Source organism: Rutidosis leptorrhynchoides, unplaced genomic scaffold (genome assembly GCF_046630445.1).
Source record: "Rutidosis leptorrhynchoides isolate AG116_Rl617_1_P2 unplaced genomic scaffold, CSIRO_AGI_Rlap_v1 contig372, whole genome shotgun sequence".
NCBI classification, from domain to species: Eukaryota; Viridiplantae; Streptophyta; class Magnoliopsida; order Asterales; family Asteraceae; genus Rutidosis; species Rutidosis leptorrhynchoides.
The window spans coordinates 7139-29908 of NW_027266610.1; the positions used below are offsets into that span (position 1 = coordinate 7139).

The following is a 22770-nucleotide window of genomic DNA, read 5'->3' on the forward strand; positions in this document are numbered from 1 at the left end:
AAGTAATCAAAATAAAATCCATACTATTTAAAAACGGGTGAGAAGATGTAGAACATAGAATAATATAAATATAAAAGAATCAAAATTCTTTCTATTGGACTGAAAATAATATTACAAAAGTTAAAGGATTAAATAATTAAAAAAGATAATTTTAGAGACTGCATAGCTTCATCGATATATTCTATCGATATATTGTAATACGGATCGAATTATAAATTAAATTTTATCAATGGTAAAAAATAAGAACGGTAAAAGAAAGTTCCTATCAAACCTACGTGCCTGAAAGCCATAACTAAATCCGTTAGCATATGTCCGCTCATTTTAAATGTGGAAACCGGAGCGCTCCTCCATTTCGAAACGTTGGAGCAACCAATCTTATTAATTTCGAAGCAAAATTTTGATTGCTTATCACAAATATTACACCGATAACTAGTGATTTCATTATAAATGAACATAAAATTTTATTTTACATATACTATCTCTATCCGTACCTAATTAATTGTCGATTTTTTTAATCCATAATTAATTAGAGGAGTATGCGAGTAATTTAGAAGGATGAGGCTATCAAATTATACATTCTAAAAGTCAAACTTGACTTATCATATTGCCATGATTTGTTTACTTCTTTCTGTTGCCCCCTTAGCTAAATGGGGCATCCACACGTAATAAGGACATCTACTTTCAATTTTGGGTTCGAAATTTCGCCACATCATCAACAATAAGATAATAAAATAAAATGTTAGAATTTATTAAAATTTGATCTCATATATTTTATGATATAGTCTCAAATTTTTCTTTATAACATTAAAATAAAAATAAATTATATAGTTTAATTGTTTTTAAATTAATTTGTTATATTTTTCCTTTATAATATATGACACTAGCAGTATATATGTAATATAAATATATTATTATATTTTAGCAGTATGTAATATAAGGATATAATGGATATTATTGTCTTCGATTTATTTCATCCATTAGTTTAATTATGACTGTTTTTTTGGGATTAAACATTAATATCTTGTCTAACGTCATTCTCCTGATTCTCCTGCTTATATAAGAGTAAAAAATCAGTCGTACAGCTAAAGTTGTTTACGTTTGAAAAAAAATTAATTGGTGTAGATGTTACCATTAGAATGTATTATTAATTAAAAATTGATATTGATTAGTTAAATATAATTTAGGATTGGTTCTGGAAAGAGGGTCAGAGGGAAAAATTTTAATTTTTGAATTCCAACTCAAGCCCCAATATTTTGGACAATACAAGATAAGTCTTCAAAATAGATATAAATATATAATTTATATGTTAAAATTTATATTTATTTTGAGAGAAAAAAATATAATGTTTGACTCTCGTAACGAAGATGGTATAAAAAGACATCATTCTCAATCTCAATTATCAGAACGAATAAACTCTCCATCAACCCTTAATTATTTTTTATATATAATGCAAATTTGAGCTAAAAAATTTATAACAATCCAAAAGTCGTCCAAATAAATGGCTTGTTAATTGTACTGGGTAGCCGAGAAGAAGACACTTCAACTCTCAATCAATTGCAAAAAAAGAAAGACTTACTTAAAAACTGAGACCTCAAAAAATTGATCTCTTAGCCTGTGGTGCAAAGACAAGACTACAGTACTCGTAAAAAGATTGACAAATTGGTTTGTTGATTGTCATAAATAATTTTACAGAATGAGAAGAACTCGTTTAATGCAAGAAATCCTAGAACTCTCATTTTCAAATTTTGTCTCCTAACATCTGTTTTACATTACTCCATCCATCCCATTTTTCATTTTATCTCAAAATAGATGACTTTCATATAATGTAAAATATTCTCTTTCATCTTGTTCTTTGCACGAATAGCTTAAAAATCAGGTACAGAGAGACGGAGGGAATATTCCCACACAAGAACTAGATATCAACAATCTGAGACAGCCTTATTCGAAAAGGGAAATTCAAAACTATTAAAAGCACATCAAAGCAAACTGGGGTTGATCCTTTTGTATGTCGTCTAATCAAGTCAAGTATAAAATAAGTATATCGTATAAGTACTTTCTAAACAATTCTCTGAATAGCATAATCTTCAATCAAATGTCTCCCATTTTGTTGTCTCCACAAATGGATTATAAGAATGCATTGGCTGCTGCTGCTTTTGATTCGGTAAAGGACGAATCGGAATTTCCTGTTTGCGTCGGTTCCTGCTTGCCTTTGAGATTTGTATCTTTAGCTTATCTAGACTTTCAATGCATTCTTGAGCTCTCCTCTCCTACATTGCAAAATTTAATTTGGCTACTCAGTCAGAGGAACTGAAAATAATTTTAAGTGACTTTTCATCCATCTAGCTCTAAATACCCTTAAGAAGTCGTTTTTTTACTATAAATGCCAAAAAATCATGCATTTGAGGGTGTCTAGAGAATGTCGGACATACACAAAACAGACACCTCCAAAATGTCCAAATACCTGCATTCTCTTTTGCGATTTTAAATCTCCATCAACAATCAAAGAGTCCAATTCAACTAATTTTGTCATTAGGGTTCCAGTTAAATTATCCACGTCCATCTCCTTCACTTTACGTCCTTCACAAGAAGCCTTTTCTAATGCTGCAACCTATCAAAAAAATCATTTTTTTTTTAGTAATTTGTAAAAATGGAATCTTAAAAAATAATAAAAACCCAATTTCGATATTTACCTGGGGAGGGACTTTGTCTAATTCCAAACGGATTCCAGAAATTATTTTTGATGCTTTTTCGATCTTAGCATTCTTTATCTTCTCCAGGCGTCGTCTTTCCTTGCTAGCAATGTCCTCGACTAAGACAATCTTAGATCCATCTTTCACCCTGGATACATCTAGAAATGCCTTTGAATCTCTCTCTTTGTCGTTATATATCAATTTCTGTTCTTCAGGATGTAATCCAGTATGAACAGATATCATCTTCTTCAACTCCCCTGCAAATTTCATTCATAAATTTGATTATTACTAACTGATTATATAATACTCCCACCGTCCCTAATTAATCGTATAGAAAATGCGACAGTTAATTAGGGACAAAGCTAGTCATTAACAAAAACGGAAAAAAAAGGAGAAATTATTTGAATCACCAAAGCTTGCTTGAGGACTAATACGAATTTCATTGTAGGAAGAGCCATATTTGATTCGAAGTCTAATTGATGGAATTGGAATAGGCGGAGAATTGGGAATCGAATCTCGTTTTTGAACTAACATTCCTCCTGGTCTAATTTCCATGTCTTTATCTCCTTTGTTAACAGAACTCTTCTTCTTCATCGAAGAAAAAATCCCTTTTTTACCCTCCATTTTCATAGGCTCCATCATGTTATTACCTGTCTTTGAGAACACCCCAGATGAAAAAAATACAAACTTTTTTTTTAATTTTTCAATACCCCATATGATTGATTTGTATAGACAATACTCTGAAACCAAATTGGGGAAAACAGAGTATGAGTCAACAACACTCTCTAGACTTGGTAATAACGAAACAGAGACAATTGAATCATCGGAAGACAAAACAGGAAGTGAGACTGAACTAGTAAATTTTTTTTTCAACGAAGAATCTAATCTAATGAGGATATATAGAGAAAAGGAAAAACAGAGAAAAAATGGCGATTTGAGGGAATTGGCAACTGAGAAAAGTAGTTATAGTAGTAATAGTGAAGGAGACAAATCAGGAAGCGTTTGTATTTGTAGGAGTTATGGAAAATCAACTGCTATTCTATCAGACTTTTTTTTTTCCTCCATGTGCAGTTCTGGGGTGTTTCTATCGACACGCTGCAGATTTGCTAGATTCACACTTTATAAATATTTGTTCTAGAAGAAAAGACAGTGTTACCCTTTTCATCCCTGATTATCGGGAAAGGGTTGAGGAAAAAAGAATGGGTAAAATTGTCATTTTAGGGAGACAAAACTTTGAAGGCACAAATTATCGGCGTGCTAATAAATACAACCGCAATTCTGACGTCACAGTTAATGGTCAATCATATACTCCCTTCATTTTATATTATTTGTCCAAATATATTTTTTAAAATTTAAAATATTTTTTTTATTTATAAAATCAATATAAATATTTATTATATTATATTATTTTTCATCTTATAATTTTTTATGATAATTTAAATATTTAGTGGAATTAAATAAAAAATAATTATTAAAAATAATATAAAATTGGATTTTTGGATAGAGTGAATAATAGAGTACTTTAGGAACAAATTATTATAAAATAAAATAAAAATCAGGTAGGGTATTATCAAAAAATAAAACTAAAATCTGATGATGGGGTTATTCCAGTTTGGTAAGAAATCTTTTATGTTGAAAAGGAGGACATGAATCTGCAGCCAGTTGGCATTTGTCTGTTTGCCACCATATTAGATGTCTTGTTTTTTTTATTGTAGAAAATAAAAAAAGGAGAATAAATATTTATTTTAGACAAGAATATAAGAGAATAAATATGATTATAGTTTGTTAAAATATTAATTATTTTTAAAGTTGCCAAGTTTATAGGAGCACAAAACTATACTAAAGAAATTTAGATTTTCCTTATAAACCAAAAATTGAAAGCCATTCTTTTGGCAAAAAATCTCAATGTACTTGAAAACGACCTAATTGAAAGCCACCCATGTGATACACGAGCAAAGGTGAAAAGGGGGAAAAGTACCAATGAAACGCAAAATTGAAAAATAAAATTCTAAAATGTTCAAGACATGTAACACTCATTTACCAAGCCCAGATTTTATTTTTGAACTCATTCTCCATGAACTCGTTGAACTCATTAAACAAAAATGTGAACTTATTAAACAAAAATATGAATGGTATTGATGAATTCAATAATTTCACGGAAGAATGAGTTCCTTGATCATTGCTGCACCAAGTCAAACTTCAAATTCTTCAACAAGTAATAATTGAACATCACATATCATAAAACACAGAAGAAGCATTTGTTGGGGGTAATGTTTTCAATCCGGCCAGTTCCAAAGATCATATTAAATTACCAAGGCTCAGGTAGCAACATACATAAAATCTTGGTCAATCATGGAAAAAATTATTATTTTGAATTCTTGCTTCATCACTGATCTTTCCTAGCTTTCGATTTCGAAGGTCTTGAAGGTTTGATGATGGAACCCAGGATGATTAAGAGAATCGGAAACAACTGTTCCGATATAATACACGCTTCCATATGACGCAAGTGTTTCATGCAAGCTCAAAACCTGTGCCACAATACAATCACATTAACAATAGTCGAATTTCAACTTCCATGAGAGAATTCAGAGAGAGAGAGACTGACCATAAAACCAACGCATGAGTAATTGAGCACCATAACCGTATAAGCAAAATTTGAGAATGTTAATAAATTCCGAACAAGAGACAGAGATGGAGGAACGGCCTGCTGCCATCTATAAATAACTGCACGAAAACGAGAAATGGAGAGTCAAAAAGAGGACATAGCATCAGTATCCATCATAATTCAGTGCCAAGATGCTAGTTTAGATACCTTTTGAACCAGCAATAAACAAAGCTGACTGGACAAAGAATATGATGTACCCTGGATAAAGTCCCTGCAGTTTGAAGAAGGCGATAAAGATGTGTTAGCTTGAAACATAAAGTTAACAGTGTTGTAGGAGAAAAATGAAAATCATGACATTCTTGCAGGTAACTAAAATAATGCAGGAAAGTGGCACATGTCAAGAACGATCCAGCAATCAGGTAGCAGCTAAACATCAAGAAAAAAGGCCACCTCTTTTATTTGTTATGGCCAGAGATCCCATGGTTTGCTTTGAGAGTGTTGCAATACAGATCAACAAAAGAACGATCATGTTCAGAAAGAAAAATTATAACAGAGACTCACATGCCAAACAGCACTTATAGTCTGTGTAACCAGCAATTGGAAGAAACCAGGCCTCTTTCCCTTCTGGACAAGCCTGTCGTAAACATCTGTGGAACAGAATACATTACACAAACGTATTATAAAGAAGAAAAGAAAATACATTTTTTGCTTTCAGAAAATTAAATGTTTACGACCAGCTAAAGAAAAACCATCAGCCACCACTCAGCTATGCTCCAATACCATGACCAGAAGCCATAAACTTTAAGCTAAGGATAACTTTCCATTACAACTCCAAACCTAGGAAGAAAATGTATTGGACACTTGAAGCTAGAAAGACTTACAGTGTCGAAGCCAGGTGCTGACTTGTATGTTCCAAACAAGAGGCAGCTCAGCTGAACTCTTTGCAAACTCAACACCTAGTATATCAACATTTTTGGCACGATCCCATTTTGCCTTTGGCGGAGATGATTCTGTCCAGCCACTGAAACCCAGTCCAGAAATAATAAGAGAAGCCTCTGAAATTGACCAGATAAAATAATATTTCCAACGTGCTGTAAAGCCAGCCATAAACTGGTAGCTCAAACGTTTCCAGAAACCCCATTCTTGGTAGATTGGTTCAGTAAAACCGCGTTAAGGGATAATGTGGTACAAGGTTAAGGTACATTCCCATACAAAAAACAGCTTGGATAATAGCTCGAAGTGTAGCTCCAAATGGTGATGGTTGGGGTCCTGCCCATATCTGAAAGAATGAAATACAAAAATAAAATAAACTACGAGATGCCAAAGGGCCATCAATCAACGAGAAGGGATGGTGAAAAGAACTGAAAAAAATGAGGATAGAAAGACCTACTCCCGTCCCTTCAGTCCAATCAAGATAATCTTTCATTTCATAAACTGGACCAGCAAAGTGACTGCCACAACAGAGGCAATAGCCAATGTATTCGAGTAATGAGGGCATTTTAATCAACCGATTTTTCTTTTGAGGTTCACGTAAGCCTTCTTCCTTTAATAATCCATCGTTGTAGTTCATTGAGCAGGAAATGACTTTCAGGGTCAACACCATTAAGGCTCCTAAAAGCGAAAAATCATTCTCAAATTGATGGTGTAAGATAAAAGAGGTAACCAAGTATCCCAAAGTAACCATAGATGAACTGTGCCCGTGCCCAAAATAGAATCCGAATTGAAAGGTAGCTAAACTATGCTGTACTTATTTATAACACAAAGACCCTCAGCGTACCCAGGACAGAACTAGAAACTAAGAACGGAATTTTTCATAGTAACAAATTCCTAATGTGAATTTTTCAACGACACATTGGATTTGGCCAAAATTATTCAAATTAGAAACAAGAAACAACTTGAAACCGAAGGCCACTAAGTGGCTCAAGTTAACAATTAGCCAATTACCTGTGGCATCAATTCCTCCTTCTTTCCATGCATCACCACTCATATAATAGACATGGCTGCAAAGTCGTACCAACAGGCAACAGTCAGAACTCAAAAATATCAAATCAAAGAAGATTAAGAATCACTAACTGCAAATAGATCACTGTAGCATTTTGGTGTCAGATAAAAGCAAACCCATATAACACAAATGATCTCTCGGATTCCAGAGATCACAGTGATAAGTCAACATCAACATCTTTTTTCTACCGTTTGTTGCAAGGTTCATGGTTGAAAATCATTCACTTTAACATCTAAAGTTGAGCTGATTCTTACACCCTCATAGAATTGATGATTTCAGTGACGTTTCCTTCCTAGTAAAAAATCATTTTTTTTTTGGTTTCATACCGTTTTTTATTATATAAAAAGTAGTCCATTACAAAAATAAATAACTAGCAGAAATGTCGAACGACTATAAGATAATGGAATAGATTGCAAGCAAAAGGATTACGAATCCTGCCAAATAATGCTGTAGCAGGACTTCACACAGTTTTCCCTACACACTGCAATCCAACTAGAGTTTCGACAGTCATAGCACTAAAAGGTAAAAAGTTCTTCTTTTGTCTCCTTCATACATTACATCCTTTTCCTTATCCTTTCTGACCACTAAAAATTCAACACCCCACATTGAGTTAATAAACACTTCAGTAGCACACTCTCTCTGTAATCAACGGTAAATAAATTTCACAACAGCTCTCTAACTACTAGTATTACTTTGATCAGTGACGATTTTTCCATCTATCTTAATCAAATTCTCAGTACATAAACAAAACAAAGAAACAATTAAATCCATGTTGAGTATAAAAGGATGAAGAAAGTAGTGACTAACCATCCAATGAGATACCCAAATCCCAAAATGAACGTAATGATTCCACATTTAGCTCTGAAAAGCATCATCGAAGCATAACCCGATAACATGGGAACCAAGAAGTGGAGGTTAGAAGCGAATCCGAATGATAGATAGGAGAGGATCACACCCGACCCGGCAGCATAGAGGTTTTTTCCGAGCTTGCCCGGGACGAATCTCCACAAATAGGAGACGGGAATCGTCGCAACAAAGCATAGAAGAAATCGGAGGACCGGGACGGAGACGGAGATCGCCGCAGCCATGGAGACCATGTCCAGGGCCATCGTGGTGGTGGGTTTGACTTCGACTCAGTGATGATGGAGTATTGGAGAGGTGATGATGCTTAAGCAGACATTGATTTGGTAAGGTCTGGTAAGTTTTTCTTGTGAGGAAGTAGAATTAAAAATTTTGTTTGGTACTACTCCGTCGTTTAGTGAAATTACGGTCATGTCCCTCTTAACTCACTAGATTGGATTTCAGGTCCTCGAAAATCACGTATGACAGGCGAGAGGCATTGAATGGCATGCTTCGTCCCTTTCACCCCTTGGAAACATCTAAAGAAATACTTTTATTTCATTTTATAATCAAAAAAACACATTTATTTTGTTTTTATTTTTATTCTTGCCAATTAAAACGAGAGATAAATCCACACCGACCGAGAGATATTCGAAGAGAATTAAAAAGGAAAGAAATACTTTTATTTTACTACTACACTTGTAGATATATTTTAAATTTTTTTTATCTAAATGTCCCAACCAATATTCCTTACGTATAAGCTTGGATTGCTTAAATTACTGAATTTCTATTTTATCAAAACGATACCACGCAATTAACGTTGACTTTCCACGTGTACGTTCTTAATAAAATGCTTAAGTTTTGTTATTAGTCAAGTCATTCTTTCCAATCTATTACCTCCGTCAAGATACATCAAATTTTTTAATTTAATTTATATATAAAAATTTATATTTGAAATTATGATCATTATAGATAAAATAATGTCGACGGCCGGACAACAAGGTGGAATGAAACCAATCTTAGAATGACTACCAGGGAACTTGTATTTCCAATTTAACGGACATGCTTGATTTTGAATAGTTCGTTCAGTAAGGGCCAATTCAGTGGTTCCAAAATTAATAAACAGCCATGACCCTTAGTGAAATCGATTTCTAAGAGTTAACCAGTGGTCAGCCCCCGTTGGTCCGAATCAGCCCACGAGCAAGTCTAATATGAATGGGCACTACTTCAAAGTCTAACCAATTCTATGACACATTTGACTGATCAACATTAGTATACATGACTACATCGATTCAGTTCGGTTCATGATCAACTGTGTTGAAGCTACTTTAGGCATTGGCAGACAGACAGATTTACAATCTCGTGTCCTAAAGTACCGAATATGGTTGGAAAAACAAAATAACACAACAGCCAGTTCACAAAACAAGGAAACTCTGTTTCCCTCTTCCACTTTTGCCAACACACAAATAGATAACCAAAACAACCAGTCACCAGAATAGTCCGCCAAATAGTCAACAATCTTTCTAGTCAATAAACAATAAAACATTGACTCAAGTCCAGAGAGTAGAATTGCTTGCTCAAAATTTCATACAAGATTCCAGTGACAGACAGGCATGCTACTTCAACATACAGACAGACAACTGGACATTTACACAATGCCTTGGCTTGCAAATAAATTCAAGGCTTTGAAAAGGAACTGAATCATTAATCTTCCTTTAGACTCTCTACACTACTCGAAACTATCCTACACCAAGGTTAATATCAAAAATGGTTTAACCTTTCTTTGAGATGGCTTGGGTACACCAGTACCGAATCTAAACAGAGGCCACCTTTTGTATGTGTGCAATCAATCTGGGTCATTGAAAATTTAACCTTGGTTGATGATACATTCTGGCTCTCGACGACAAAGTCCCCAGCATGGTAATATATCCACTTTCCAGGATCACTCAAATAGCACTGAGATGAAGCATACTGACCATCCGATGTCCACAACTGAAATCTCGCAGGCTTTATGTCCCAACCATGTACATTCTCAGTGTTGCAGATCCTGCGACCGAATCTCTTGGTAGTACGCCCCAACTGCAGTCTGAAGAAGAGGCTGTAGGTGCCAGCTGGAAACGGGAATTCAACCTCTCCATCGACTTCAAACCACCAGACGTGCTGAAGATATGCAATAGTTCCAAACCTGCATTCATCAACAGGCTATCAGCACTTCTGTTGAAATTAATAATGGCATGAAGAAAAAAACTGGATGCATCATTTGAATTTACTTGCATGGACAGGTCAAGAATAAGTATAATAATAATAATAATATAGGATGTTCTAGAAAAAGAAATGGAAAAGCGTAAGCATGCCAAAAAATTCCAGTCAAAATGAAGACTTCCTTTCAAGATTTAATAAAATATAGATATCTACTCAGGTATTCCTAAATTGATTGTCAAATGCATCTACTTTATGAAACCATGACCTTAAGAATGAAGAAAAAGATGGGTGCAAAAAAATGAAATAGTATGTTCAAAGAAGCTCCAGATTGCAAGACAACACCAAAACGAGAAGAAAGTCAAGGAACTGGTATACAAACAATGCTAGATACCAAGTATTGAAAGGAAGATCAAAGTAACCTTAAATAAGAGGAACATCAACTAAAAAAGTTAACTAAAAACACACTTCGAAGAAATACAGCAAACAATTGCCATGAATAATAGGACTTGAATACATGATCAGCCAATATATCAAAATACATGATAAGCAACGAAATAGATAAAAAACTATTTCCCGATCTTCTTTAAAACGCCAAGCTTATACATGACTGCCAAAATCGCTGTATCTCACCTAGATTCCTCAGTAGGAATATGATTCCAATATCTCCGATCATCAATCCCAGTGATCGTCAAGCCCTTTGAAGCAATGGACATGCAGACACCACTGGTACTCTTATCCAGCCATGCTCTCTGCATAAATAAGTTACTCTAGAATCAATTCAAATTTAACAGAGCCATCCATCTAACGCTCGCTGTGTTGAACTAAAATAGAATGTAATCATGCATGTGCGCAAAAGGCAGCCAAAGTTTCAGCTTGATTCAATATAGAAAATACAGGTCGAGCTGAAACCATCAAGAAATGGTGCCTTTATATCGTAATTGATTGCCATATAAACATAATCTAGATTACAAATTAGTGTTATCCGGACAGCGAAACAGAATCTTCTGTTTGCCAATTTCCCCCAATGTTGTCATGTTCAGGCACACAAAACCTAAGCCCCAAAAACCCTAATTTCAAAATTCATGAAAAGCAAATGTAATAATCATACCTTGGTATCACCATCGAAAGAGTTAGCTCGACAGAGCATTGTATAAATTTCTCTTTTGCCCAACTTTTCGAATTGATCACCAAACACCCTATTGACGATAACTTGATAATTCGTCGGCAATTTCGATTCCCAGACGAAATCAGCCCACGAAGCACCACGAAAGGCCCTGTTAAGTTTCGCCAATTTACATATCTCTGATGGATCCAAGTATTGAAGAACCAAAGCGACACAGTCCTCCGGTAAGTCACCAAGACTCGGTTTTGATTGCGCCACCGGTGATGGAAATGGCAAACACAAAGAAGACCCATATGGGTCATCATCAGCGTACATAGCTGAGAAACTAATACCCATTTGAAGAAAGAATGAATGCAGATTGAAAAGGACTAGAATGTTCTTCTGTGAATTTGATTCATTAAATTTAAGAGAGAGAGGAGAGAGAGAGAGAGCAACAATGGAAGATGGGTTTGTGTATTTGTAGTAGTGGTGAGTCGTCGACGCGTTGTATTTTAAATTCGTTTTTGTTTGTATACGAATCGTGTCTCTCAGCTTTTGGTTTTCAATATTCTTTTTCTTTTTCTTTTCTTTGTAAGGTGGTTTTCTTAATTGTGGGCTTATGCTTTTCAAAATGAAAATTTAATTAAGTTTTTGTAATGGATAATTTTTTTAAAAAAAAATGGATAAAATTGTTATAAATGTCTACTTGTTTATTTCCTATTGGCTTAGTTGGAAAGAAACATATGTAGTTCCCTAATTTTCGGTTGATTTCCGATTTGATTTTCCTTCTTTCTTTTTTCTTATGCTTGTTCTTTTTAATTTTTTTTTTGGTATTTTGACCGCTGACAGCAGTGAGATTAATTTCTCATTTTAATTGTTAGTGTATGAAATAATAAGAATCTGATCATATAACTTTTTCTATTAGCGGAGACGGAAATCGAACTTCCGACCTATTGATTAAGGGACGAGGTGTTGTTATGCTTGTTTTGATTTGGACAAAAAATTGAGATTTTTTTGCCTTGTGTAACTAAGGCATCATTTGATCCACGATATAACTACAACTGTACAAGATAAAAAATGATAAAGATATTTTTCAAAATAAAAATGTTAATGAGAACCGAAGAAGAAGAATAAAACGAAAAATAAAATAAATGATAAAGAAAAAAAATTATATTAATTCTCCAAAAAAAATCGTTTTAATTAAAAGAAAAAAACCTCAAAGAAGAAGAAGAATTGAGAAATTTGATATTAATCAATATATGATAATAATAAATATGATAATAACTTTTTTTAGAGTATAAATATGATAATATTTAAATGTTTTTATTTTTGCATTGTAAAAGAATAGGATAATTTTATCTTCATCATACATTTGCCAACAAACAAGATAGCCACGCAACCGATCCCCATCTTTTGTTTACACATTTTTATTCCCTCTTTCATTTGTTTTCTTCTTGTTATTTTATGCTATTTATGGACTAAGGTTTCATCACCTAATTCCACATTATATTAATTATTTTAATCAATGAACATAATTACGTAACTTGATATTTCCTTTTTATTTTTGGATAAGAGTGACCCATCTTTTTTTAATGAAAAAGTAATACATGCAATTTTTTTAAAATTAAATGTGTGGCGAATTTAAGGCCATAGATTTTATATTAAAACCATGAATTGAAAAAAAATATATATACTTGGACGGTTGTGCCTATCAAAATGAAGTTAAATTAGCAAAAAGTACAACCATGTTGCGTGGATCCGAGTCAGAATGGCACTTGGACCACATAAGTGGGGCCCACTTCAACATGTGGCATTTCCATTGCAAGTAGGTCACTTTTTTTAATTAGGCTATTTCATTATCGGAGTGACATCATTTTACATAGATGGAATTACTGTTTACATGGCCTCGGGTTTCGATTCGGAACCAACGGTACTTAGATTATGAAGTCCGATTCGAATCGTAATTTTTTTAGAAGAAAAAAATAAACAGTTTCGATTCAATTTTAGACGGTTGTAATTTGATTCCATATAGTGTTTTTAGAAAATAAAAATCGAAATGAATGCATAAAATTTTCAATAATCGAATTAATCGTGGTCATGTCTAATGGAATCTGGTTGCGACGATGAAAAACAGAAATGATTTCATGTATATAAATTAAGAATAATCTTTATTCAATTCCCAGTTACATGGTTGCCTTCAAAACAATGGAAAGACTAAAGACTGAAACTTGATATAGTATTCGGAATTGACTGATAAATTGTTATCTGCAACAAAAGAATGAACGAATAATAATACTAATAACAACATACAATGTTCAATTTGCTACCTACAAAGAATTCTCTATAATATCCCTTTTCTTTTTCTGTATTTGCAGTAAGTAATGTCTATGGATTAAAAAACTCAAACCGGCTGAGGAAAGGAAGACGACGATGCCCCTCCTGCAATGTCAAGAACTGGTTCCCAAGCTGAGACTGTGTATAGAGGCTGATCTAACCAACTTAAAGTAATTGCACCACTCTGCTCATCCATTTTCACTTCATACTTGTTGTTATACATCCTCAAAAGCATCCGGCTTTGTTGAAACTCCCTTTCTCCGATTCCCTTGCACCTCAAGAAACTTCCTTCCTCTACAAGCTTCTTCCATTTCTCGAAACTCTCGTGCCTTTCCACCCTTCCATTCCCTTCACAAGCAACAATGTTCCTCATCTCTTTCGCAAACATCTCCTCGATTTTAATCCTACCAGGACTTTCCATCGGAAGGCTGGAATCGATCAAATCGAAAATCGCAGAATAATACTTCAACGAATTGGCGACTCTTGATTCAAAGCTTGGAGCGTTGTGCTCAGCCTCTTGCTCTCCAATGACTATTAATATCGGATTCGTGCTTCGAAGTAGTCCTAAGAAATCCCTTAACGCTCCTCCGTTTGTATCGTAAAGGATTTTATGAAGCTGTAACATACAGTTGACGGCGACGCTTTCCTTATCCTTGACGTGAAGCATCCATAACCTAACGTCTTCTAGCCTGTCCACAACAGGATGGAACTCAAAACCCAAGTTTAGTGCGTCTGCGAAACCAGCTAACCTGTCGCCTGTTTCGTTTAGGTCCTGCTTTGATTCACCGATTCCTGTGATTCTAACGTGACTTGGAGGATTAGCCCTAGAAGCCAAACTCTGAAAGAAACTAGGCCATTGAAGTCCCTGCTTGATGTCGAAATCGATTATGTGAATCCTGTCTTTCCCTTCAAAAGCTCGTAACAACGTCTCATTTGCGGTGAAATGAAGAAACTTTGGAATCGGGCTGACCTGGTTCAAAACCCTTAGAGCAGTGCCAAAACCAGAATCATCATCAATCCGATCAAATTCCCTTGGAGGAGTAATATGAAAGATATGAGGCCATAGCCTTGTAACTCGCAAAGCTAAAGCCTCGGTGTAATAAGCCACAAGCCCGGCTTATAGTGTTTCCTCTTGGAGAAGCAAGACCTCCAAGTTTAGCAATGAAATGGTTGATTGCTGGAATATTCTTCGACCCGATCGCTTCGACACAAGCTGTAAGTAAGCTGACAAGCTCAAAACCCTGATGTTCCAAATACTGCCTCTCTTCTAATCCACTGAAATCCTGACTGGTGCCTTGTTCTTGTTGTTGATGATGATAATAAGGATTCACAGATCCATTATGAACTTCTTCATGTCCTGATGATATCTCCTGTTGTAATCCAAGGCCTGAGCTTTGACGACGACGACTTTCCGATGAATCGCTCGAACCGGAAACATCTCTCTCCGGTCTATGGCTGGTCTCCACATCTTTCTCACCAAAATCTGTTATTTCAGTTATGACAGAATCTATCCAAGGATTGTTAGACAATGGCAATGGTGGTGAGACTACTTCACTTGGAGCAAAACACACCCTTTCTTCCTCCTCCGAGCAAAAATGACTGTTCTGTCCTCCTCCTACTCCTGACTGAAACCAAAAACTCAAACCCTCATCATGATGGCCTTCGCTGACTTCATCATCGGAGCTATCCTGAGTAGTACTAGTTCTCTTAACTCGCTTAACACACGACTCGTCGGTCAGGCTGTGTTCTGCAAACCTCTTCAAGCTCTTCTTACCTTTCTTCTTCTCCTCCTCCCAGAAGTCTTCTCTCACATTCTGTCTTCCACTTATTGTTAACGGCGGCAACCGAATGTTCTGTTTATTAAGAGAACAACTGCTTGGCTTCGATTCTAACGGTTGCTGAGAACGGGAATTAGCTTCCTTCCGTGAGAAGCTACTACATGGCAAATCCAATCTCTGTGTGTTCATTGATGGTAACTGAAAATGACAAGAACCTTGAAACTGTGCTACTGATGATGTCTCACTCCTTAATCTATGCCTTGGTGACAACAATGAAGAAGAACTAGAACACCCCGCCAACATCGTCTGAAATCTTTTCCTATTTTCGAATCTATCTTCTTATCAACTCCAAATCTCACTCACCCTGTTCTTAATTCTCTCTTACTTATATTCCTATCTCACTCTCTGTGTGTATTTTTAAAAAAAAAAATCAATTTCAATCAAATGTATGTCAAATGCTGTGATACTGACTCTGCTATGTGTTCATGTAAAAGGAAATTCAGAGAGATAATAAGACTAAGTGATTGTGTGTGTGTGTGGATTTTGACAAAATCAAATTCAATTGGAATCCGATGAACAAGAAAGAATACAAATCAAACCTTTTTTTTGTTTTTGTTTTTTCGTTTAAAACTTGTGTTTCTTCTCCTATTATGAATTGACAATGTATATATGCAAATGAAAGAATAATAAATGAATGAATAATTAAAATTAAAATTAAAATTAAAATTAAAATTAAAATTAAAATTAAAATTAAAAAATCCTCTGCAAAAGAATCAAAGAATTGTTAGCAAAATGAATTAAAATGCCTACAACAACATCAAAACAATCATCGGATTCCGAAGCATTCACAAGATTCTAATCACAGAAAAGCAGCTATCATCTTCCCTAACAATGGCGGCATGAAGGGAACTGGAAGAAAACACAATCTGTTGATACCTGAAATCTCGCGACTTTTGAAGATCCAAATCAGCATTTGGGATTTGCAACGACCCCATTTGCGAATTTGATTGTTTCAAAATCCAAAATCAAAAAACCTAAAACCCAGAAACCCTAAAATTCTTTAAGCACTCATGCTCTGTTTTTTTTGTTCCTCTCCTTCCCTACAAAACTATACTTCTACAAACACATTACGAAAGGATACAATACTATACTACTATTATCAGTCCCACGTCTCTATCATGACTACTTTTCTTCCTTTTTCTTTTTTGATGACAGATTTAGTTGGACCCAGCAGATAAAAGGGATATAACCATGAAAAATAAGAAATTAAATGAAAAACAGGGCGTTTCGAGAACATTCATAAATTAGCCGTTGGATTTTCATCGAACGGTGGAGATTGAGAGTTCAAGTGACCGTTAGTGTGTGTCGGTAAAATATGACCGTTGTTATGTGGTGGGTGGAGTTGGTCTAGTGTACGGACAGAGTTTTATGTAGTTGTCGTGTTGGCGTTCACGTAGGATGCCACGTGCGTTTCCTTGGTATGAGCTCACTTGACCGTTGCTTCCACGTCATCAAGTTTTTTGTACTGATGTGTATAAACTAATATTAAGCGGTTTGCCAAGTAGACTGAGATTTTCGTCCTCGTCATTAGATTAAAGATTTCTTATTTTCCTGATTAAGATGTGATCAGTACACGTGGCATACAACAATCCGCCATAAGACTTGGTCTAATGTCGTTTGCTGTGTCTTTACTGGACTTTGACCATGTTTGGTTATTAATTTCGTACACTTTCTTTAAATATGTACCTCTAGTACTAATCCGGTAAAGATACATAACGCCGTTAATTTGTCCGTGTTAGTTTGTCTGCGTTGATGTCCGGTCAGATCGAACCGATTAGTGACATGTGTCAACTGAAGTGACCATTTTTACCAAAATTTGAGAAATCATCAACTAGTCCCCAGTTTTAATCTTTTTCCAATTTTCCCCCAATTCATCGAAATAAATTACTCTCGTCTTCATCATCTTGGAACAATCTTCACAACTAAAAGTAGTCATTCTTCTACTTCCTAAATATTGATGCCTTTTTTTTCCAAAAAAAAAAAAAAAAAAAACAAAAGAAAAGAAAAACCTAAAAACAAAATAAAATTTACTTGCATATGAACCACAAAACGAGAGACTCGTTTTTGGGTTCATTCGAAAGAGTCTGAAATCCTTCAACATTTCAAACTTTTTCGAATGTTATAAAGAATTGAATACTACTTTCCGAGATCAACTAATAAGTTTCACACCAACACCCAAAGAAAAGAATATCAAAATGTGTGGAGGAGAGGACCTTTCAGACATTAAAAAAAACGAAGGGGTGGGGGAGAGGGTAAAGTGTGTGATGAGGGGCCAAAAATATAGTTCGGCGACGTCCCTTTTAAAGCTAGTGGACGCTGATAATGATTCCAAAGGAGAGATCAACGGTTTAGCAAACGTGCACAAAAAGGCGGTCAGTTTAGGACAACACAAAACCTTTGACCCCACTAGTTGTTTAAGATTTCCAGACATGCCAAACATAATAAAAGTGTCAAACGCAAATGAACACAACTACGCAAGGTTAAAAACAGTTGAGCACTCGTAATATACTACAACGGTAACAGTAAATTTTACCTTTGTCAATAGTTAAATGCCAGCTTCACATGCTAAAGGACTTCTCTGAAACGGCTAAACATCGAGTGTTTCAGGAATTTACACAACAACAAATCATTCATGCATGTGAAAGGTACTTCTCATATTTCCAAATGTAAATTTTAAACTGCATTATTTATGAATATCAGGGTATATACAATCATATTGAGAAACCTCGAGAAATTAAATACTGCCCACATTTTCCCCACCCTTTTGAAGAAACATCAGTATCACCCGACAGCTAGAAATAAAAATCCCTAAAATCAACCACTTCAATGTTCAAGGCAACTAAACTGTTTCAAGTAACTTTTTGATTTTGGTGTTTGCTAAGACACGGCTAGATAGATTCCAAAAACAACGCTTCTTGTTTGCTAGTCAGTCCGAGCTCATTCAGTGTCAAACCACCGTCTCTGTCACTGAAAGCACGAGTTGGATATGGCCTTACCTGTTCAACCAACAAGTTTTAAACAAGCAAACTGTGAGTTCCATCATGTTAACTCAAAAATCCATTCATCCAAAAGGGTTACGGACAAATACTTAAAATTAAGACTCTTGAAATCAATGTAAAAAACAATTACCAATCTGTAAGTGCCAGGCTTCACAGTTCGCCCAATATCAATAAAGTCAAAGAGAGACTGCACAAGTAAAACAAGAAGATCAGCAAAGAATATAACAAAAGAGAAACTTATCAATGTTCTCCATTTAAGTTTTAACTCACCTGAAGCTTGTCCGACTTGAGAAATCTGCGACCACGGCGGCTGCCATCTGGCATCTTGACCAAAAGAGTCATAGCACTTTCATCATCTGACGATGGCTCCTGAGGCAGAGAAGCTTCTTTGGCTGCCAATTGCCTCTCCAATTCCTGCCGACAAAAGAAGACAAGAATGAAACTCTTCTCCAACTAGAAACTAAAATTCTGTGAGACATATCCATTTTCCCCCTCTTCTAGCCCCATCCATAGATTGGATTGGACATTAATATCTAGTTTTCATGATAAATGAACCGAAACTGGAAAAGTGTTTTCGCTTCACTTCAAAAGTACCAAGGCAGCATATGCCGGGGACGATGATTAAATAAATGACAAAACGAGTGACTTAAGGAATCATAAGTCCACTAGAAGAATGGGAATCTGTGATCCAATGAATAATACCTGCTCCTCCTCAAATTTCCTCCTAGATTCTTCGTCTTTTCTCCTCTCCTCCTCGAGAGCAGCATGCATGGCTGCTTCCTCCGCCAACTGGCGGGCTTCAGCTTCTTCCTGGGCTTTTATTTCTCTCTCTCTATCAGCTTGCAACGCTGACATATATTCATTATCCTGCATGTTTTACAATTATAAAAGTTGCTCAACACCTACTGAAAAAAGATTCTAAAGTTAAAGCACAATGAGGCTAAATCTAAACCTGTTGTTCCTTTAACATGCGTTGAGCTTCTAGAGTTGGTGATGGAGGGCGAGGAACCGGCCGAGCATAGGTGCTGTTTTGCATGAATTGGTGAGGTGCAAATGCATGTCGATATCTATTCTCACTAGGAACACCGCCAAACATTGCGGCCTCAAGCATAACTGCTTCATCATGCTCCAAAGAAGAGATGCCTCCCCACTTTAAGAATGCAGGAAAAAAAAGGCCAAAATTACAATGCTAACGAAAAAATGGACCAAAGTCCTTTCCATGTATGGATAAAAAATAAACCTCATCAGATGCGAAGGCACTGCCATCATGTTGTCTAGGATTGACAACACCATGGTCTTCAGGACTTGATGGTGGGCTAGTATCATCAACTCCAATATCTTTACCAGATTCCATGGAGCCAGGAGACACACGTCTAGACCTGTGCCTAACAAGAGGCTGTTCCTCCAGATCCTCAGCTTCATCGTGAACGGACGAGCTTCCAGCTTCCAACCTGTATTGAACCAGTTGACTATTATAAGATTTCATACCCCAACAACTGAGAACGCATACCAAGGAACCATCAACAAGTCTAGGAATGAGAAAGCTGGTGGAAGTGATTGTTAAAAAGAGAACAAAAACCTTCTTTTAAATTACTCATTAAAGAAAGATAAGAAATATAATAAATAATGCACACCTTCCATTTGAAGATGTCAGGTTCTTGAGCTCCACTACAGTTTTCTGAGAAGTTCCCTCTCCAGGCTTTGGCCACTGCTCACGAAATGCCTTTTCTTGCTCGGCAGTCTGAATTCAATTCCCATTTAAATAAGATCACGAAATGCTGATAAGGAAAATGATTAAAATAATAACGAACCTTCAAGGACAATGATACAGCCTGCGCAAGACTAGCATCATCTGCGTGCAACTGGCCATGCTGAGGTTCATCATTTATCAACCCCTGCACCACATTTAAATTTGCATTTAAGACCAAGGGATGAAAATTACAGTGCCAATATTGTTTTCAATAATGTTTTTGTATCTTGAAAAACCTACCTCGGCTTCACGTTTTGAAGCTTCAATAGCAGCTCGAACCATTTCTTCCTCTATCTCATTTCTGTATTCAGGCAAATTTTCAAATGCAGGAGCACTGGGGCTTCTTCTTCTCTCATGTGGAATTCGGTCAGTTTGTAGTGTTGTTGGGATATCATCATCTTCATCCTCAACTATTACTGCCCCGTGTGTAACCGGACCATGTGCATTGGCGGTTTCAGTAACATCCTCAATGATAGGAGCACGGCCAGAATGACCAGATGGTTCAATACTGCTATCTTTAACCTCTATGGGAATTTGCCTCACCTCCCTTGGATGTGTAACACGTGGGGCTCGGTTCATAAAATCAGAATCAGTATCAAAAAGCCTAGTAAAGCTTGGATCAAGAAGCGAGAAAGGATTAGAGGCTCTAGCTGACGACAGAAGAGGCAACGGGTGCCTTTGGATGGCATCTTCAACTGGCTCATCTATTTCCATATAATCATCTAGAGGGGCAGCTACTGATGCTTGTCGTGTACTGCTCATTGGGAGACAAAGAAGGCATCATAAAATAGAAAAAGGACAAGCACTCAAAACTCGAAACAAAAAACTAATCATATAATACAGGCAGGATGAAATATTTCAATACCTGCTTCTATCTCCTTCATTGAAATGGGCATTCACGGCTGCATTGAGATCGCCGCCATGCTCCTATTTGGAAGGGAGAAAAAAAAGGGAATCAGATGTCTAATAATTCAGAGAAATAAAGAATGCATGTCTTCTACGATATCCTTTTCAGGAGATAGGGCACGAATAAGCAGAATTTATACATAACATAAGAAGTAGAGCGAGCGCAGTTAAGTAAACTACACAAACAAAGGGAAATAATAAAGTAGTAAACTTTCTCTATAGACAAATTCAAGAGATGCCTACTTTCAATGACCAAACTAGAGAAATAAATGAATGCCGGTCTTCTACAACATCCTTTTCAGGTAGATTGTGTATAAATTGATCAAAACACAAATGGGGTTCTAAATAATTGAAGTCATACACGATTCTTGTCGCAGGACAATTAAAATTGAAGCTGGAATTCACACCCAAAAGCAATCTTCAACATTGCAACCATAAAACACAAATCATAATCATAAGCCACTATATCGACTTAAACTACCTAACCATTACAACATAAACGAAGCAAAAAAAATCATCAAAACCAAAGAAAAACCTCGAGCTTTTGTGCGGCAACGGATTCCGACGCACCCGTGATGCTAATGAACGTCTCGATTGCTTCTTGAAATGGTGAGGCCATCGGAATTCCTAGAGAGACGTTCCGTTCCGGCTAATAATTGAGAGTGTGTATGCGTGTAGATACATACACATACGCAGTTCAAAATGAAATAGGACTGTTTTTTTCTTGTTTATATAATATCTAAGGGATTGTTTGGAGAATTCTTTTTATTTTGTTGGTCAGGGATTAGTATATTCGAGAAGTTTCTCTCATCTCTTCTGCTTTGTTCTTCGCTTCTAACAGACGGAATGTAGTGTTTGGCTCCATCCAAAGGGAGAGCACCAGGGTCATCTGATGCTGACACTTGGATTGCGAATTGGGCCTTATTGTTTGGCCCATTGAATTTTGTTCTTTGGAGCGTTTTTTGAAATTGGATAATGTAGTTATATAGTTTAGGCCCTGCTGTATATTTTGAGATTTTTTTTTTTTTTGACTTTGATCGAGAAGTCATATTTTGAGAATTATATAGCTTTTATTTTAGTTATTTAATATCAATAATAAGACTTCAACGTTTCAAAATAATAATAATAATAATAAGACTTCAAAAAAAAAAAAAATCAATAAAAAAAATCTAATTATAATCAAATTCCATAAAAAAAGAACTATAACGTCAAAAAAAGAAAAAAAAGAAGAAGAACTATAATCAGAATATTTATTTGTTGTTTTACTATATTAGTTAGTAGCTACATTAAGTTTTTATGCACAACTTTCTCTCTGTAAATTTCCTTCTCTTTCCCGAGAAATTAAGATCAATCTAAAGGCTTTGTAATTTCAATTTTCAGGTAATGGATGAGGTTCTTCTGTCTCAATTCAATTTAATGTTGATGTTGAATTCTTATTTATAAACGAGCCTTATTTTTCATGGGTCGACAATGACCTTCATCATTTTTTTTTATTTTTTTTT

At 35.6% G+C, this 22770-nt stretch overlaps 5 protein-coding genes across 7 annotated transcripts; all 5 read right to left on the minus strand.

Annotated features, from left to right (window-relative positions):
- Positions 1–2084: 2084 nt before the first annotated feature.
- Positions 2085–3329, minus strand: LOC139883244 (BAG family molecular chaperone regulator 1-like). The gene is made up of 4 exons (XM_071867454.1): positions 3101–3329; positions 2691–2947; positions 2462–2608; positions 2085–2267 (listed from the first exon to the last, which is right to left on the minus strand). Exons 1-4 carry the CDS (start codon positions 3327–3329, stop codon positions 2085–2087), a joined length of 816 nt encoding a protein of 271 aa, XP_071723555.1.
- Positions 3330–5076: 1747 nt separating this feature from the next.
- LOC139883242 (lysophospholipid acyltransferase 1-like) lies at positions 5077–8406 on the minus strand. The gene is given in 10 exon segments (XM_071867449.1): positions 5077–5154; positions 5156–5218; positions 5296–5414; positions 5503–5566; positions 5857–5942; positions 6177–6459; positions 6461–6574; positions 6686–6906; positions 7240–7295; positions 8105–8406. Coding segments are annotated over 10 exon segments (1386 nt in total).
- Positions 8407–9898: 1492 nt separating this feature from the next.
- On the minus strand, positions 9899–11798 carry LOC139883234 (F-box protein PP2-A12-like). The gene is made up of 3 exons (XM_071867442.1): positions 11448–11798; positions 10970–11088; positions 9899–10322 (listed from the first exon to the last, which is right to left on the minus strand). The coding sequence occupies exons 1-3, from the start codon at positions 11796–11798 to the stop codon at positions 9899–9901; spliced, it is 894 nt and encodes a 297-aa protein (XP_071723543.1).
- Positions 11799–13842: 2044 nt separating this feature from the next.
- LOC139883235 (scarecrow-like protein 28) lies at positions 13843–15856 on the minus strand. The gene is given in 2 exon segments (XM_071867443.1): positions 13843–14886; positions 14888–15856. Coding segments are annotated over 2 exon segments (2013 nt in total).
- A 2645-nt stretch (positions 15857–18501) lies between these two features.
- On the minus strand, positions 18502–21887 carry LOC139883243 (plant UBX domain-containing protein 8). Of its 3 annotated transcripts, none has more exons than XM_071867452.1 (11): positions 21804–21887; positions 21228–21289; positions 20603–21116; positions 20424–20507; positions 20247–20353; positions 19853–20063; positions 19565–19762; positions 19315–19479; positions 18883–19026; positions 18743–18799; positions 18502–18609 (listed from the first exon to the last, which is right to left on the minus strand). In XM_071867452.1, the coding sequence occupies exons 1-11, from the start codon at positions 21885–21887 to the stop codon at positions 18502–18504; spliced, it is 1734 nt and encodes a 577-aa protein (XP_071723553.1). The 3 variants fall into 3 exon arrangements, with proteins under 3 accessions (XP_071723553.1, XP_071723551.1, XP_071723554.1); XM_071867450.1 differs by having other exon boundaries at positions 20555–21116; XM_071867453.1 differs by lacking the exon at positions 20424–20507.
- Between the last annotated feature and the right edge of the window lie 883 nt (positions 21888–22770).